Source organism: Delphinapterus leucas, chromosome 16 (assembly GCF_059928025.1).
Source record: "Delphinapterus leucas isolate spDelLeu-1000000601 "Yukka" chromosome 16, BTC_Dleu_Yukka2, whole genome shotgun sequence".
Lineage (NCBI taxonomy): Eukaryota > Metazoa > Chordata > Mammalia > Artiodactyla > Monodontidae > Delphinapterus > Delphinapterus leucas.
This window is the reverse complement of record NC_143144.1, coordinates 49,718,726-49,736,243: the sequence shown is the minus strand read 5'-3', so window position 1 is coordinate 49,736,243 and position 17,518 is coordinate 49,718,726. Positions and strand designations below refer to the sequence as shown.

The following is a 17,518-nucleotide window of genomic DNA, read 5'->3' as shown; positions in this document are numbered from 1 at the left end:
AAAGAAATTATAGAAGACTTAAATAAATAAATAAAAGTTATCTCATGTTCATAGATCGCAAGACTTAATATTTTTATGATGACAATATTATCCAAAGTAACCTACAGATTTATTACAGTGTCTATCAAAATCCCAATGGCCTTTTCAGAAATGGAAAAGCTACTCCAAAAATTCACATGGAATTGCAAGGGACCCCAAATAGCCAAAACAATCTTGAAAAAGAATAAAGTTGGAGGACTTACACTTTCTGATTTCCAAACTTACTGCAAAGCTACCATAATCAAAACAGTGTGGTAATCACATAAGAATAGACATATAGATCATGGAATAGAATCAAGAGCCCAGAAATAAACCCATACCTGTGGTGAGTTGATTTCTAACAAGGTTCCCCAAAACATTCAATGGAAAAGGAATAGTCTCTTCAACATATAGTGCTGGAACAACAGGATATCCATATACAAAAGAATGAAGTTGGACCCTTACCTTACACCACATGCAAAAATTCACCTAAAATGGATTGAAAACATAAATATGTGAACTAAAATCATAAAACTCCTAGAAGACAACATAGGTGGTAAATCTTTATGACCTTGTATTCAGCAGTGGTTTCTTAAATATAAAACCAAAAGCATAAGTAACAAGAAAAAAAAGTAGGTAATTTGGACTTCATCAAAATTCAAACCTTGTGTGCACAGAAGGATTAGCAAGGAAGTGAAAAAAGAACCCTAGAATAGGAGAAAATATTTGTGAATCACTTGTCTCATATGGGTCTACTATTCAGAATATATTAAGAACTCTTATAAATCAATAGCAAAAAGCCAAACCGTTCAATTTAAAACTGGGCAAAGGACTTGAATAAACATTTCTCCAAAGAAGATACAAATGGTCAACAAGCACATGAAAAGATGCCCACATCATTAGTCATTAAGGAAACACAAACTAAAACCAAATGAGATACCATTTCACAACCACTAAGATGGCTATAATTTTTTTAAAAAACGAAAAATAAGTGCTGGTAAGGATATAGAGAAATTGGAATGCTCGTACCTTGCTGGTGGGAATATAAAATGGTTTAGCCACTGTGGAAAACAGTTTGGTAGCTCCTCAATAAAACAAACATAGAATTACAGTATGATCAATCTATTCCAATACTCGGTATAAACCCAAAAGAATTGAAAACATGTGTTCACATAAAACTGTATAAACAAATGTTCACAACAGCATGATTCACAATAGCCAAAGGTAGAAACAAGCCAACTGATGAATGGATAAATATAATGTGGTATAAGATGGAATATCATTCAGCCATAAAAAGCAATGAAGTTGGTACATGCTACAGAATGGGTGAACCTTGAAAATGTTATGCTAAGTGAAAGAAACCAGACACAAAGGCCTCATCTTGAATGATTCCATTTATGTGAAATATCCAGAATAAGCACATTCATAGAGACAGAAAATAAATGTTTGCCAGTGACTACTAATGATAAATTTCATGTTACGTGTATTTTACCACCCACAAAAAAAAAGAAGAGATGTGGATGGCAAGCAAGCACACAAAAATATGCTGAACATCATTGGTCCTTGGGGAAATGCAAATTAAAATGACAATGAGATACCATGGCACACCTACTAGAATGGCTCAGATCAAAAATTCATCCCCAAATGCTGGCGGGGATGTGGAGCAACTGGAATTCTCACGTATCACTGTGGGAGTGCAGCAGGGCATGGCCCCTTAGGAAAAGAGTTTCACAGTGTCTTACAAAGTTAAATATACACTTACCATATGACCCAGCAACCCCACTCTTAGGAATTTACCCAAGAGAAATGAAGTCATATATCCACATCAAAACTATATGTGAATGTTTGTAGCAGCTTTATTAATAATAGGCAAAAACTAGAAATATCTCAAATATTAATTACCTGGTAATGGTCAAAACTGTTGCACATCCATAAATGCAAAACTACACTGAAATAAAATGGAACAAACTGATAATATTTGCAATAAACATGAGTAAATCTCAGAAGCATTATCTACGTGAAAGAATCCAGACTCATAGGCTACATACTGTATTATTCTATTTGTATGACTTTCTGGAATAGGCAAAACTGTAGGGACAAAACACTCACGCCAGGGGCTGTGACTGGGTGAATGGGGTTAACTAAAAAAAGAGGCACAAGGGAATTTGGGGGAGGCTGATGAGAATGTTCTCTATATTGTTTTATAGTGGTAGTTACACAGCTGTGTACGTTGTCAAAATTTATAGAACAGTACACATAAAAAAGAGTGCATTTTACTGTATGTAAATTATACCTCAATTAATCTGACTTTAAAAACCACTTGTTTTTTTAACCTCCACTATTGTCTGAGGAGCACAAGCATTGACCCTTTTATTTCCACAGTATTAAAAGTAGAAAGAAGGTTGTTTCTAGACCTGAAGATCAAAATGGCTGCAGTCTTTTTGCCATAATTTCAGAACCCAACCAAAAAGCTATTGGGTCTGTTCAACATGAATGAGGACCAGAAAGAAATAATGGCCATGCTTCTGGGTTGTCAAGAAGAAGGGAAAGGGAGTGGGAGAAGGGATGAAGAAGGATTGAATTAGTGGGAAATTAAGCAGCTATTAACTTAAGTGGGGGAGAAGCAGTGATTAGACTCAGCTGAGTAGGAAAGATTATTATTATTATTTTTTTAAGTTTCTCTCTCAACTCAAAATATAAAGCATTTTTGGCCCTCTACATCCTTGGAGCCCAAGCAATTGGATCCTTTGAGAGATTGTGATGCAACATTTATATTTAGATGAAAACAAAAGGATTCAAGTCTGTTAAATCACCTTGTAAGTAGGAACTGGTTTTTGTACCCTCACACCTTATACAGTGCTCGGCAGCTACCAGGAGCACAACAAATATTTGAAGAGTTAATGAATGAATATACTAAAACTTGCTGAAGGACAGAACGACTTTCTATTAAATTAAAAACTTTAAAGGGAAATGTAATATGACTGTTGTTTTGTCCATTATTACTGCCACAGTACTATAGAGAAAACAGTATCTCATTCTTTATTGTGTGCTTGTTCTGAATAAGTTCTCATCAAAGTAGACTGCTCCAGTGTTTTCAGGACTTTAAAAGGCAGAATAGGTCTAAAAGAATTCAATGTAGACATCACCAATTGAATATACAATTTCAGCAAAGTATGTCCTTTGCAGTTCGAGCCCGCTAAAGCTGCTACATGGATCATAGAATTGATTTGTGGCACATTCTGCCTGCATCTACACAATGTTTTATTAAAATAGAATAGACAAATACCAATAAAGAGAAAAGCTACACTGAGAATTGACCAAACCACATCACTTTCTTCACACCTAGGGTATTGCAACCAATAGTAATTTTACAGCAGCTCTCTGTGTACCAGATACAGAGCTCTGTAGCCAGAAGCCCAAAATACAAGCAAACCTTTCCCTAAAGCACAACAAAGAAACGGGTTTATGAAATCACCGTTAAATATAATAGAACACTAGAGAGATGAGTAGAACAGAGGCAAGATAAGATGATGCACATAACACATAAGAACCAATTTAAAATGTACCATCTCTGCAGGAAATCAACCATGTGTTGATAAAGCTCTTTATGAATTTTAAGTACTATAACATAATATAGGATTGAGAGCCTCAAACACAAGTGACCAAAAGAGGTACAATATTTTTTAAGGAAATATACCTAAAAATAGATTAAATGGTATCATCAGCACCCTGAATGTATCATTATTATCCCAGTTCTGAGTATCACTTATCTTCAATAATATGCGGTATATGGTTAAGAAATAATCCTTATCAACACTTTTCTTAAGAATGTAACAAATATATTCCATATGTCTGTGATTTCTGGCTGTGCCACAAAAATCTGCACATGGAGAGTTGACTCTTCTAAGAAAGAATTTTTAAAAGATAAAATAATTAGACATAAATTGGCTAGGTCATCCAGAAAAATTGTGTTTTTTATCCTTTGTCACACCTGTAGTTTTCAAGAATGTATTTACCATCTCTGAGGGAAAAAGTTATTTAAAGGATTATTTAGACTTTATGTCTGTGCAGGCTCAGCGCAGTTTAGCTATAATCTATGGAAATAGCATAGACTGTGTCACTGTGGTCTCCATCTTTTGAAATAAAGGCAGACATCTGTATATCCCTTTATACACATGCATAGGCATTCACACATACACACTCATCTAGTTCTATTTTATACCCCTTTCAAGGTATTCTTTATACAATGGCATTTTATGAGATGAGGGTGAATTATCTGGGTATGAAACCATCTTTACTACCTATCTGAAGTTCAGACTGATTCAAATATTCCTAGTGCCTTTGCCTGGACTCCACAAAATGTGAGCTAGAGATAGAGAATTCAGCTTTCCAGGAGTGATGACATAAGTGTCAGCACAAGGATTATGGACACCAGAAGAGTTGTTTCCTGGACAATGAAGTTGCTCAAGAAAGGAGTTAGAATGGTGAGGTGTGATGACACAGAAGGAAAAAGAAAAATTCAGAGACAGAGAAACGAAGGGAAGTTATTTTCATAGAGAAAAAAATTCCTCCACATTTAAAGACCACTTGAACACTGAGAATTTAAAGCTTTCAAAAGTTTGAATTAGTTTTTTGTTCGCCCATGTACGTACATCCTTTGAGCAAACATTTATTCGATACCAACCATGTACAATGGAGATGTAAATGGAGATGCTGGAAATACAAGAATGAATAAAACACAGTTCCCATAGCTTTCTATTTCTGAGGACTCAAAAGGCTTTTAAAAATCAAATATCTCTTACCAAGTTGTAATTTGGTGAGTTAAATGTAGAGGAATCAACGACATCTTACTGCCTTTTCATCAAACTCCAGAGGGACCTTAAAAAAAATAACAGAAAGGGATAGACACATTACATTTTTAATTTGACCAATAGAAAACATTTTGTACTGTTAAAAAAAATCTGTATTCAACTGTCATTTCTCATATCTCCCTTTCCTGTATCACAGAAATTTACTTAGGGGTCAGTAGTGTTTTTCACTATTGACACAACACTACAGTCTCATCTTTTTCAGAGTGCCTGGACTAGTTCCCCATCTATAAATATGTAAACAAACATTTCCATTGACATCAGCATAAGTTATGGTCTCTCCTTCATTTATTTACATTTCTCCCTGTTTTTGTAAACAGGCATATATAGATGCTTATAATCAATGCCTTGGGAATACGGTAAGAATGGGAAGATGTAAACAGAGAATCAATACAAACCACATTTACCTTCTAGGTACTTGCAATTTGGAGGTAGGTATGTATTCCACATTTGATTAAGTCTTTTTCCCCCATTCCTATTTTTCTCCACACCTTTTATGATTACTACCTGAAAATTTCGCTTCAGGTAAACAAACAAAATGTTTTACCCCAGATTCTAGGTCTATCTAGATTAATATTTGTATAAAAGGGAGGTTGTGCAAGTTTCTGGGAAGTTTTGCACAAGATTTTATTCCATTTTTTAAAATTACTCATCCACTCACCAAGTCCAAACTTAGGTTGTCCAGTGTTACCTGAGATTACTGATAGTTTTTCAAAGCCGACCTTTGCTTCTCCCCAACCCCTCTTTTACGGGCAACATTCCTCAGGCTGACAGAGACTCTGCTCTGAGCCACATCAAGCACCTCACCCCAGAGCAGTGGTTCCAAGCGTGTTTACTTCATGGACTAGTAAAATCCCTCTAACTATTTTGGGAACCAATATAATATTGCTATCTTTTTATTCTGCAATTAAGAATTTAAAAAGTAAAACATAGCTACAAGAATTTAATGCAAAGAATAACCCACCCAAAAATATGTAGTAAAGGTATCACCTCATAACAATTTATAAACAGAATACATTTTGCTCTATTTAAAAGTTCATAATTCTTATTTTTTCTCTTCTTGCCATAGATTGACTTTTGGGAAGCACTACCTTTGACCTTTGCATAGGGGCTCTAAAAGAATAAGTTAACCAAATATTCCATTTCTGCTGTTTATGTACTATGGCATGGGTTCAGGTTTACATTGGCAGCAGAGTAGAGGAAGTGAGGAAATGTATGAATCAGCTCCATACCATCTCAGGCCTCCTAGCTATTCATATTGCCCGTGTGGTCAGTACCTCACAAACACAATGGACAGGGGAAATGCCAACACAACGATATTATTACTCAGAGCTTACCCCAATCAAGTTAGTGTGCAACTAGGAGACAATAAGATTTCCTTGAAATCCAGGGACAGTTTAAGGAAAGTCACCCTCTGACATTGGAATTGATTAAAAACCGATTCAAAAGATGTAGTGTGTGTATCAAAAGCACAAGTGATGGTTTAGACATCTCCATCTGCTGTCAAGACTCAGGCATACCCAAGTTTAAATAAAGTGACCCTGAAGAATGTAGAGCAACATATGCAAACAATAAAATCACCTACAGTCTTTTACAACACCAGAGCGTTTTTTTTAATGTGAATTCTTTCAAATGCAATTGAGAAATAGGAGGGCAGTAGTACCACAGGGGAATCGTATTGGTTTTGTACATGTTTACGTTTTCTCACAAGCAGACAAATATTTGCTTCAGCAAATATGAAAATCTTAAGAAAAAAACTGAAAATCTCCAGAGGTCTCTTCCTTTAGTGCCATAGTGGCCGCTACAGAGGCCTCAAGAACCACTGGGTTTTCCACCATGTTATGCTCTTCAGCAAAAGTGTAAGTGCTGATGAAATAACATTTCCCCTTTGGTAAAATGATGGACTGATGAAGAAGGCTATATCCTGGATATTTTTAATTTTGGTCAAATTGGTCTCTTTTAGAAGCAGCTTCCCCTCAGGACCTATTACATCTCAAAGGAGGAAGCATAAGCCCCAGAGTTTAGGCTGCAAAGATGTCCCTAGATTTAGAGGCTGGGAAAATGTTATTAATCTTGCTAGTCACTTTATTGTTTTTGTTACTGCTTTCAAAGTTCTTTAGGTTTTGAATTACCTGCACCAACTCTATCTTCCTACAGGCCCTGATACTTGTAACACACAGCTTTATAGAACTATGGCTGTAGCCAAAATATATGTATTTTATTTTCACCCAGCAATCAAAGACCCGATGTGACCCATGGAAGGGCAATGGTCTAGAAGGAGGTTACTAGAAGGTTATTAGAAGGAATTGGAATTGAGCTTCCAGCATCATTAGAGGAAATGGCTCCTGATGTGATTCTAATTCTTGGCATTGAAATATCTCTGCTTTGGACAAAGGCAATGCATCAGACTCTCGTGGCTTAACAGGAAAAGCGGGGAAAAAAACAGTAAAGAATATTTAATTCTCTTATTTCTAATTACGTGTTTGCTCTGCAATCTTCTAATCCAGGATTGGTATATAGGATCCCTCTCAAGTGCCAACTCCAATTGACTGGTAGTGGCTGCCTGAAGCGATGAAGTGAGAAGGACACTGAGGCCACTTCTGGGCTCAGTGGAGAAGAATGCCACAATTGATTAGTGATGTCTGTCAGGAGATACAGCACATGTGTCACCCCTATAATCTATGTTACAGTTGAGGAAATTTGCCTACTAAGATGAATGGTCTGGGCAGACAACAAGATTCGGTTCTGGAATCGGTAAATTTACCTTTGTGAATGAACAAATCGATTTTGTGATAACCAGTCCATCTCTGTCAGTTTCACCTGAGGCTGCTCATTTGGGTGAATTGAGAAAATGGAGGGTTTAAACCAGCAATGCTGAAGACCTTAGAAATCCTGACACTGAGATGCTGCTTGCCTGAAAAGGCCCTGCTTAAAGGATCCTACCATTCAGTATCTTTGTCCTACTTATGCATTTACTAACTAGTAAGTTAGTAAATGCATAACAAGTACTTCTTCTCTTACCCTATTTAATATTTGCCGTATTTTATCAATTGTAAGATGCCATCAAATCGGTATGCACCAGGAGACAGTCAGGATGTAGTGTTCACACATGTGAATTTGGTTACTTTTAGTGGTCTAACAGTGGGACCACCACCGCAACCCCTTGATATTTAAAGTAACAAATAATTTAAGGACCATTTGAGGACAGAATATGAGCCTTGGTTCCTCCCTAAAAACCTTTCTTTCCCACTGGAGAGAAAGTGCACAATCAGAACTTGGAGAACAGGTATCAGCGTCTTGGAGGAAAACCCCAGAAAGGACAATTCAGTGGAGCACCCTTGTAAGAAACGGTGCATGGCCAGCACTCAAGGCTGCACGGAGGACAGGTTGTGTGGGGAAGAGCGTGCACATTGACACCCTTAGTGAAAGAGTACTTCACAGAAGTCAAACTCTGAATGTGAAGATTCTGGAAAAGCTAGCCAACTTATTCCTCTTTTATTTCCTTTTTAGTTTGCAAAAGATCTCCATGTAGATAATTCTAAAAGAACTTCTCTAGTAAGTATAAAATGAAGCTTTGTGTCATGCTGACACCATTTTTAAAAATTTCTCATTGGTACTTAAAATATTGATGATGCCTTAGCTTCAGTGAAATGCAGTATAATCTACATCCGTAACAAGCTGCAGCAAGCACCTGATCGTAGGTTGTCTGAGTTCTCTCGAGTTAGCTGCACAGCTAGGATTAAAGCTTATGGGACCTTAACTCTTGCCTAGGTCACTTGAATATCACCTAGTGCCATATTTCAGAAAGTAAACAAATGGGCTGAACGGCCAACTAGAACTGGTCACCCTAAAATGGAGCCACCGTGTAGGCCAAATCAATGAGATTGTTCTATGGGTAGACTTCTGACAGTCCAAGGACAAGCTTTAGCTGTCAACATAGGTTTGGAAGAAAGAAGGTACATTGTCATGTGTGTCACTGAATTTTTTTGCTAACCATCAACTATAATTTTGTGGAAATACCCATTTAGCCTACTTGTCTGCCTCCCTCTTTCTTTTCATCTTTAATTTCATTCTCACCCCCAAGGGACTATTTTTGTGTGACTTTTCACAATTAATAATCATTATAAAAAGAAACTATTAGGCTAAATCATATAAAAGTTGACAGTATTTTACCATTTCTGACCTACAGAATCAGCAAATTTATGTAGTTTAATTTAATACATGACATAGGAGACATTCACATACAGCAGTTCGCAGAGACATTTATCGTTACTGAGAGCCTTCTAAATACAATAGCTCTTCCATTTGAGCTTCTGCCAGCTCTGTGGGAGCCACTGAACAACACTTCTTGTGTAGCTGGTTCCCTATGAACACCATTTGATCAACTATGTGTACGATATTCTGTCTTTTTTTAAACTCAATAAACATTTATTGCACACTTCATGTGGGCTAGACACCATTTTCAGCCTTGGGTACAAAGATTAGTGCATCACAGTGTCCTCACTTTTCAGAGCATGCAGTCTAGGAAGGGAGACAGGCATGGACATAATTACAGTGCAAAATAGCAAGTAACATAATAGATATAAATAACATGCTGAAAAGGCAGTTACCCTGCCTGGCAGAGCAAGAAGACCTCTGAGCAGGTGACATTTGTGCTAGTTCTTAAAGGATAAGCAAATTACTTGGCAGGAAAGAGAGGGAACAATACAACATCACTAAGCAGAATGACTTGTTCAAAGTCACAGAAGCACAACAAAGGAGGATGTGCCTGAAGAACCTTAGTTTGAATGTAGATAGGACACATGGCAAAAGTGAGAGAAGCAGCAAGAGGGCAGGCTTGGATGGAGGTAAGATTGGGTTATGAAGGGCCTTCCGTGGGGGGCTGAGGAGTTTGCAGTTTATTCTACAGGTGGAGAGGAGTCACAAGACACACATGGGTTTAAATCACTTAGCTATAAAACTGCTTTTTCTGCTTTGAATTTGTATGTCCAGTCCAGTCACCACCTAAGTATATAGAACCATTATATTAGCGACCCACGGTATCAGCTGCTACAGGCTGAGTTCTTTCTTACCCGCCCTGGCACACAGGTGAGCCCAAGCACCCTGGATTTCCAAGGGGTTGTTTCAGCCCTGACATCTCTCTTAAACACAGTCATTGAGCTGTGGTTCCTCACTGTGGCTGGAAGCATAGCCAAAGGCTGCATTACTGTGAGAGATTGTGGCTTTGACAATTACGTGCTGCTCCACTGCAGGGCTCTCTGCTTCACATGGGTGAAGGAGGTTGCCAACACACCCTTCATGTTTTCATATTTTCCTCATTGGGTAATTGTAAAATGGGCGAATCCACCTAAATGCAGCAAGATTGATTTCATCCCAACTGCAGACTGGCTAATCAGTGGCCCAGTTTTCCAGCCATGTGATCTGGCATCCGGCACTTAGCACTCATCAAATGAAATTACACAGCACCGATGAATTACCTCCTCACCCCTAGGCAGAACCTTTTTCCTTAAGCTACCTCCTGCTTAATACTTGTCTAATGTTTAACAGTGCCATGGTTTATCCATACAGGGATGTCAGCTGGAATGGATCAAAACTTTACTACAAATGGAGATTTATATATGTGTGTGTATAAACACAGACACACATATAGGTATATGTATATGAATATGTGTGAATGATTTATCCCATTTATGTGAATTTTCCAGATGACTATTAAACATTTTTGTTTTATCTTACTTAAATTAAGTCTTTATGGAAACATTTCTGAAGGGGTTGGAGGGGCGAGTTCAGGAGCTCTGCTTTGTTTGAATGTTTGTTCACCTCTGAGCTTTCTGTCCTCAGGAAAGTAACAGTCTTTCTGAGTCTCAGCTTTCTCAGCTATAAATGAGAATAATAGCAACTACCTCATAGGTTGCTGTGTGAATTAAGTGGGGTGTGCGCGTAACGCATTTGCTATGCAGTGAACATTCAAGAAATGCCAACAATTAATACTTTATGCATATTAGAGTTGATTCTGGAATATTGGGGCCTTCATCATGAGCATTAATGATTGCAGGAAGACTAATAGCTAGTACCCTTGGGGACTATTAAGAGCCAGAAAGTTATTTGCCCTCCACTAAATGACCCCAGACTGCCAGGCTTTTTCCCAGCCCTGTCTGGTTTTCGAGTGTTTCTACAGCATCCCTTGCTTTCAGACTACGAATTGTCATGTTCTAAAATCGCTAATATATAGGAGCCCAGCAGTTTCCTTTCTCCCTTAGTGTTTCACCGACAAATCAAATCATCCAACTTGTTTAAATTCCATCTAAAGCAGGAGATTAAAAAGCTCCGATTGAACACCCAAGTCTGTGCTTCAGTGTCTGTACTATGTGCTATCTATTTCAGCCACTCAAAGGTCTTTTCTACCCATTTCAAGGTTATCGGCTATGGAAAGACAAATAGTGCACGATCTCACTTACATGTGGAATCTAAAATAGTCAAATGCATAGAAGCAGAGAGTAGAATGGTGATCGCCAGGGACTGGTGGGAAGGGAAAATAAGGAGATGTTGGTCAAAGGGTACAAAGTTTCAGTTATATATGATGAATCAGTTCTAGCAATCTAATGTACAGCAGCATGACTATAGTTAATTATACTGTATTGTACACTTGAAATTTGCTAAGAGAGCAGATCTTATCAATTACCTTGACTATGGTGATTATTTTGTGATGTATACATATAATACAACATCAAGTTTTACATCTTAAATATATACAATTTTTATTTGTCAATTATACTTCAATAAAGCTGGGGGGGAAAGAAATTATGATTCAACATAATAAATTAAAACTATGACCTAATTTTCTTAAAAGATTATCTGCTATGTCTATGATAGATGATATTGCTATCAAGTGACCTCCAGAAAAGTGAGGGGATACTTTTAACATTTTACATTTGTATTTGATACAGGTCTTTAAAGGTCCATATCTTAAGTGATTCAAGAAGGAAATAATTGTATCACTTCTTTTTTTTAAAGCAAAATATGGCATATAAATAAAAATATCTATGCAAAGTTTTTCTGGTTTTAAAAAATTATAAAAGCGTATACTAACTCAGCCTATCAAAAACCTAAATCAGCTCCGTAATCCAAATAGCATTTATACATTTCTTGATTTTTTGGTGTGATTTTTAAACAAGCAAATCCTCATGGGCCTTATTCTATTACTCTTCATGAAAACACTGTATAAAGGAGACCAGAACTGCCACGTTGTAGTCTATGTGAATGGCGCCCCCTGAAGTTGTGCGGGAAAGTAGTCCCAAGTGAGATTGCCTTTATAATAGCTTTGTGTAATTTGGTTTTTTAGGGAGTTTTTGGTGCTTCAGTAGCCAAACCACCAGTGTCCAAGATAAATACATTCATCTCCAGCTCATTCCACTTGCTGTGAATGCTTGTTAGCAACATACATTCCAATTTAGAGAATAATTTTTCCAGGAAATAACCTCTATACCTTTTTCATCATTTCAAATATTATAAACCTGGTTCTACAAAATAAAATAAGTCCCAGACTTCAGCTGATTCTCCCTACTTTTGGTGCATATATAGTAAATTCTAAATTCTTAATAGACTTTATTTATAAATTTTGTGTTTTTAAAATTTGAAACACAATATTCCTCTTATTTTGCCTCTCAGTTATGTCCCTTCCTCCTGTCAGCCCTCTCCCCCAACACACACACACACACACACACACACACGCACACGCACACACACACACACACACACACACACACTGTGACCTGCCCCACAGATTCCGAAACAGTACCCATAGACTGTGATGTTTACACACGCTTCTCCTTCTCCTTGGAAAGCCCTATACCTGTTTCCTCCCCTGGCAAACTTTTATGTGTCCATCAGAACTCACATGAAGTGACCAGTCATGCCCCTTTGAAGCTTTCTCTGTCCTCTGTCAGGTGTGCTGGCCTCCTCCCATGTGTTCTTATAGCACATTGCCTTTCACTCTGTCTTAGGCCTTAGACACTTATATGCCAGCAGTCATGCTGAACTGGAAACTCCTTAAGGACATGACCCTTTAAATCTCTTTTGAATCTACCTTGTCTGGCACATAGCAGGTCCTCAATAATAGGTGAATGATTTCATGAATTTTGTTCTCCCTAATGAAAAGATTAACTGTACTCTCAACTAATTTAGCAGATCATGACCTATTAATTTTGAAGTTCAATACACTTCTGGTTATCTTATCAAATAACTGAAAAAGTAAACATTTAAAAATTTCAATGTAAACACTTGGGCGAGAATCATGCAATTCTTCAGCTCTTCCAGGGAGACCAGATATGGTTACATTTGCAGAAAGGAGCAATTTATGGAACTAGTTGGAAATATTCTATGTTTTCAGGCTATCTTCTTTACCAAGATTGAAAGTCAGTACATAATTGACAATAAAAGGATATGGTGTTCTAATTAGTGGGAATAAAGGAAAAGTAGTCCTTGCCCTTGTGACTGATTGGTTTAGGAAAATGTTTTCATTCGTAGAGGAAGGAGGAGGTCCTCACTTTTTTTTTCCTCCACATGGTGAAAAATTTCAAGCTGAATGACAATTAGCACTAATCTGGAACTTTATAAATTGTGATGTAGCCTTGCTAGTCAAACTGTGAATGTATATTGTTTGCACTTAATCCTTAACTTAGCCAAGGGGCCTTGGCTTAGTTTTCCATTGCTCATTGTGAAACACCTTGATCTCTCCAGGTAGAGAAACGTTCCCCAGGTAGACATTGACGTGACAGCACAACAGAGCACAGAATGTCAATTTCAATTATTTTTTTAACATTTTCAGGTTACAAATGCTGCTGCCAACTCTCCTGGTCAAATGACTCTTCACCTCAAACCTTTTCTTGTGTGTGGAGGGGATGGATTTACTCAGTCCAACTTTGATGGCTGCATCACTTCTGCCTTATGTGTTCTGGAAGCTTTAAAGAATCATATTTAGTACCTGTATTCTTATTTTTTTACATGTACTTTGGGGTTTTCACAATTTTCTGTCATTGATTATTTTGTTTTATATTTTGTTGAGAGAAATTACCGGAAAATTGTTCTTTACTGATTGTTATTTTTCATATGGAGTAAAAAATCAATTTTATAGTTTCAATAGTTACAACTCATGCTAGAATGAAATTCCTTGTACTTTATACTTTTCTCCACTTTTCTGAATTGCCATGTCTACTCCTTGTCGGAGGCAAAGTAGTGCTTAAGAAAAACAAATGACTCTCCCCCCAAATTATGTCAAATCAAAGTAACAGTTCATGTTCAGAAACCTTTATTATTCTTTTGAAAATTTCAATCCCAAGTGAAGAATAATCATTATCAAGGCCTCATTATAAATCTTCAAGTATGTCCTTGATTCAGTATTTTTACAAATTGCCAAACTACAAGATTCCTCCAAACTGTGGATAACAGAGTGTAATTTTTGTTTCTCATTTCTCTTCCAAGTTATTAAATGATCCTGAATTGTAGGTCACATATGTCATCATCTCTAAGAACGCAGTTTGGAGGGCAACTTGACTGACAAAGAAATGTCTCTTCAAATTTTCAGAAAATAACCAGATTCAACTTGACTTTCCAAGTCACACAGTACTTTTTAACCTTAGGGAAAAAAAAATCCAGTCTTAATAGGAAAGATAAAAATTAAAGAGAAACTGAGAGAAATTATATTGATCTTTACCTTTTGCTGTCTCCTGTGGCTAGTGCTGTTACTTTTATGTCCTCTGCAGTATGTGCTGTGGCATTTAGACTCTGTCAAGTTTAATGAATTTAATACAAAAAAATTTACTGAACCAGAAAATAGATGCACTTAAAACAGTTCAATATTTGCCAACTTAGCGGTTCAGCATATCACCCACATGCTTCAGTGACAACCCCATGACTTGCTGGCTGGAGAGAAATTGATCCCCAGCCTTCCAAACAAGCTACCTGTTGCTAATTTGGAAAGTGAAATGGTGAGTTCCGTTTTGCCATTTTGAAAGGAAAGAAATTGTTGCAGCCTCTCAAACTGAGAAAAGTTCAACCAAAGACTCCTTAGCTTGGTAGTATTTAAAATCTCACACTTACGTGCCCACTATCATACATACACACACACAGGCACAGGCAGAATTTGTTTATGTAACTACAGAGTGGGTTTTGTGATTCTATGAAATGTCATTATACATCTCCTATCAGCAATCAATTCATGGAAAACTGAAATGCCTACATGTGGTTAACATCACTTATTTTTGAAAGCATAGAAAGGAAAAGGGAAATTACTGTGATCTCTGGCATGATATGATAAAAATATTGAGATTTCTTTCATCATTTTGGCCTATATTTGATTAACATTTGTCTTTATTCTGGTTATACCCTTAAAATATGGTAAAATAGTACATTCAAATATATTAAGTAACTATTCTGTTTTTAACTAATATAATTCTGGAGCCATTTGAGTGAAAGCATACTGAAGATTTAAAAGCAGTGTTATATTCATCTCATGAGTGTATATACTCGCAAGAAGAGAGAGAAAATGATTTATAAGGTGGAGTGGGTTACCTACAGAAATTATTCTAAGCCATTACTGACGACTTTTAATATCTATTCATTCGAAGTGCGTTTCCCTAATAATTGTGCATCTGCTTAAAGAAGACTATGGCAATACGAGAATGCACTCAACCCTGCTTAGTATGTAGATCATTGTTACTTTGCTAATTTAATCATTTTGAAAATTCATTTTACATTTAGATCCATCTCTGATAGAAACGGACCAATTCCCTGATGCTCAAATCAGGAAAGAAAATGTTTCAAAAGTTTGTTTCTCTATTTTCATTTACCTCTTCCTCTTTAGAAATTGAAATGGATATGGGAATATCTTGTGCTAGAAGCCATCAAGCCTCAGATGGCCAGGATGCCCTAAATGACCCAGGGCAAAGGCAGCTAAGTCCCCTGAGAAATAGGGGTCAGCACCTTTTGGCAGAGTTACCAAGGTGTATGTATGTCAGCTCCACAGGACCACACAGCACCACAGTACTGCCAAACAAGAACTTTTATTAAACCAGCCAAGGAAATCTGCTCTGTTTTGAAAGGAGCATATTCAAGTGAGAAACGGCTTGAGCAGTGGGATGATTTAATACTTGTTAGCTGATAAATATAGACTTTGCTGGAATAAAACTTTATGATGCAGGGTTGAAAAGCTTAATTACTAAACTGTCTATACACATCTTGCTCAGGCAGCGAGGGTGACAAATTATAGCAGTCAAATAGTATTTTTCACCTCTGGCATTTCTGAAGGGGAAAAGTATGCCTAAAAACATCGAGAAAGCAGTAATAATCCCAGACCAGATATTACTGAGAGAAACGAAGACACGTCATTGAGTCACCAAGTCTTCTGTGCAGAATGCCACCATCACCACCCCTCCGCCTACTTACTACCTTGTTAAGTAAAAAGAACAAGGTCAATTTTACATTTATCTGGCATTTTATACATATATATATATATATATATATATATATATATTTCCATCCTCCTAACATCTTGTGAAATAAACAGAGCAGAGAATTCTTATTCACATTTGACAAATGAGGAAACTGAGGCACAGAGATTAGCCAACCAAGGTCACATCATCAAATGCAGGACAAGAACCCAGGCCTCCCATGACCCATTTCTATTTACATGGCACCATGCCGGTGCCAGATGAACATGATAATTAAAGCTGAACTGAAATATTAGTTGGAGGTGCAGTCAGCACCATGTGGTCCTCTTATTGATGTTTCATTTCAGAGAGCTAACACTAATCCTGATGTGATGTATACAGGGATCTAATATAGAATAAAGTCTCCGTAAGTACTAGCTAAGTGATTTACATTCCCGTCATTTTCATTTGCTGGTTTATTTCCTTCTTTGGGGGGCACTTGCTGTGAAAAATGGCTGTATCCTAATGACACTGAATTTCAACCAAGCAGTAGTTGGTTAGCAAACAGGCTTCCTCTGCATTCAGTGTTTCCTTCTGTATTCCTCTTTGTCTCTCTATTCCCTTTGTTTCATTCTCTCCTCTATTAGTTTCTACCATTTCTTTCTCCCCTCTTATTTTTCCCTCCTACTTCTTATCCTGTGTCCCTTCTCAGAAATCTGGAATATAAATGCAATCACATTATGACTCATAGCATTTGTAATTTTTTTGCTTTAATATAATCTCTTTTCTCTAAAATTTAAAGCAGCCAATGCTGCATTTTATTCAAGTTGATAGGATAATCATTATTTTGATTTTTCAAAAGTAATGCAAGAATTCAAAACTATGTGTAGCTTTCAGGGATCTCAGTGCTAATAACCTAAAATATATATGCAAATCATGGTATCAGACTCTGTGGTGGACACAATGGAATATAATTAGCCATCTCCACCTAAAGATGCTAGTTAGGGGAAGACAAGTCCCATAGAGTGGGAGGCATGGTAAAGGTACATGTTGGTGGAATCGCACATAGTAAATAAGATGCTGTATCTCATGAAACTGGGAATCCTAAGAGAAAGAACCATGTTTCCTTGGAAGAGAGAGGGTCTCCAAACAGAAGCAGAGATCCATCAAGAAAACACTTCCGACAGCATCCCTCCCCTCCACACC

The 17,518-nt window shown here is 37.1% G+C and overlaps 1 protein-coding gene and 1 long non-coding RNA gene across 10 annotated transcripts in view; one reads left to right on the top strand and one right to left on the bottom strand.

Moving 5' to 3' along the window:
* LOC149747281 (uncharacterized) overlaps positions 1-17,518 on the bottom strand; it is a 368,282-nt gene that overhangs the window by 223,602 nt on the left and 127,162 nt on the right. Inside the window, exon 3 of the long non-coding RNA XR_016388110.1 lies at positions 4,821-4,896. This is a non-coding gene — a long non-coding RNA (uncharacterized LOC149747281). The remainder of the gene's footprint in view (positions 1-4,820; positions 4,897-17,518) is intronic.
* The window catches only part of RNLS (renalase, FAD dependent amine oxidase), a 322,501-nt gene that overhangs the window by 252,753 nt on the left and 52,230 nt on the right, over positions 1-17,518 (top strand). For 4 of the 9 annotated variants that reach the window (XM_089897872.1, XM_089897869.1, XM_089897871.1 and 1 more), the window contains 2 exons: positions 8,397-8,441; positions 13,714-16,749. The exons of 3 other annotated variants lie outside the window; for them this stretch is intronic. In XM_089897872.1, the coding sequence (XP_089753998.1) occupies positions 8,397-8,441; positions 13,714-13,866 (198 nt within the window). In that variant the 3' untranslated portion in view covers positions 13,867-16,749. Of the gene's footprint in view, positions 1-8,396; positions 8,442-13,713; positions 16,750-17,518 lie in introns of those variants that run through there. 2 more of the 9 variants (XM_089897870.1, XM_022569417.3) reach the window with 1 other exon arrangement.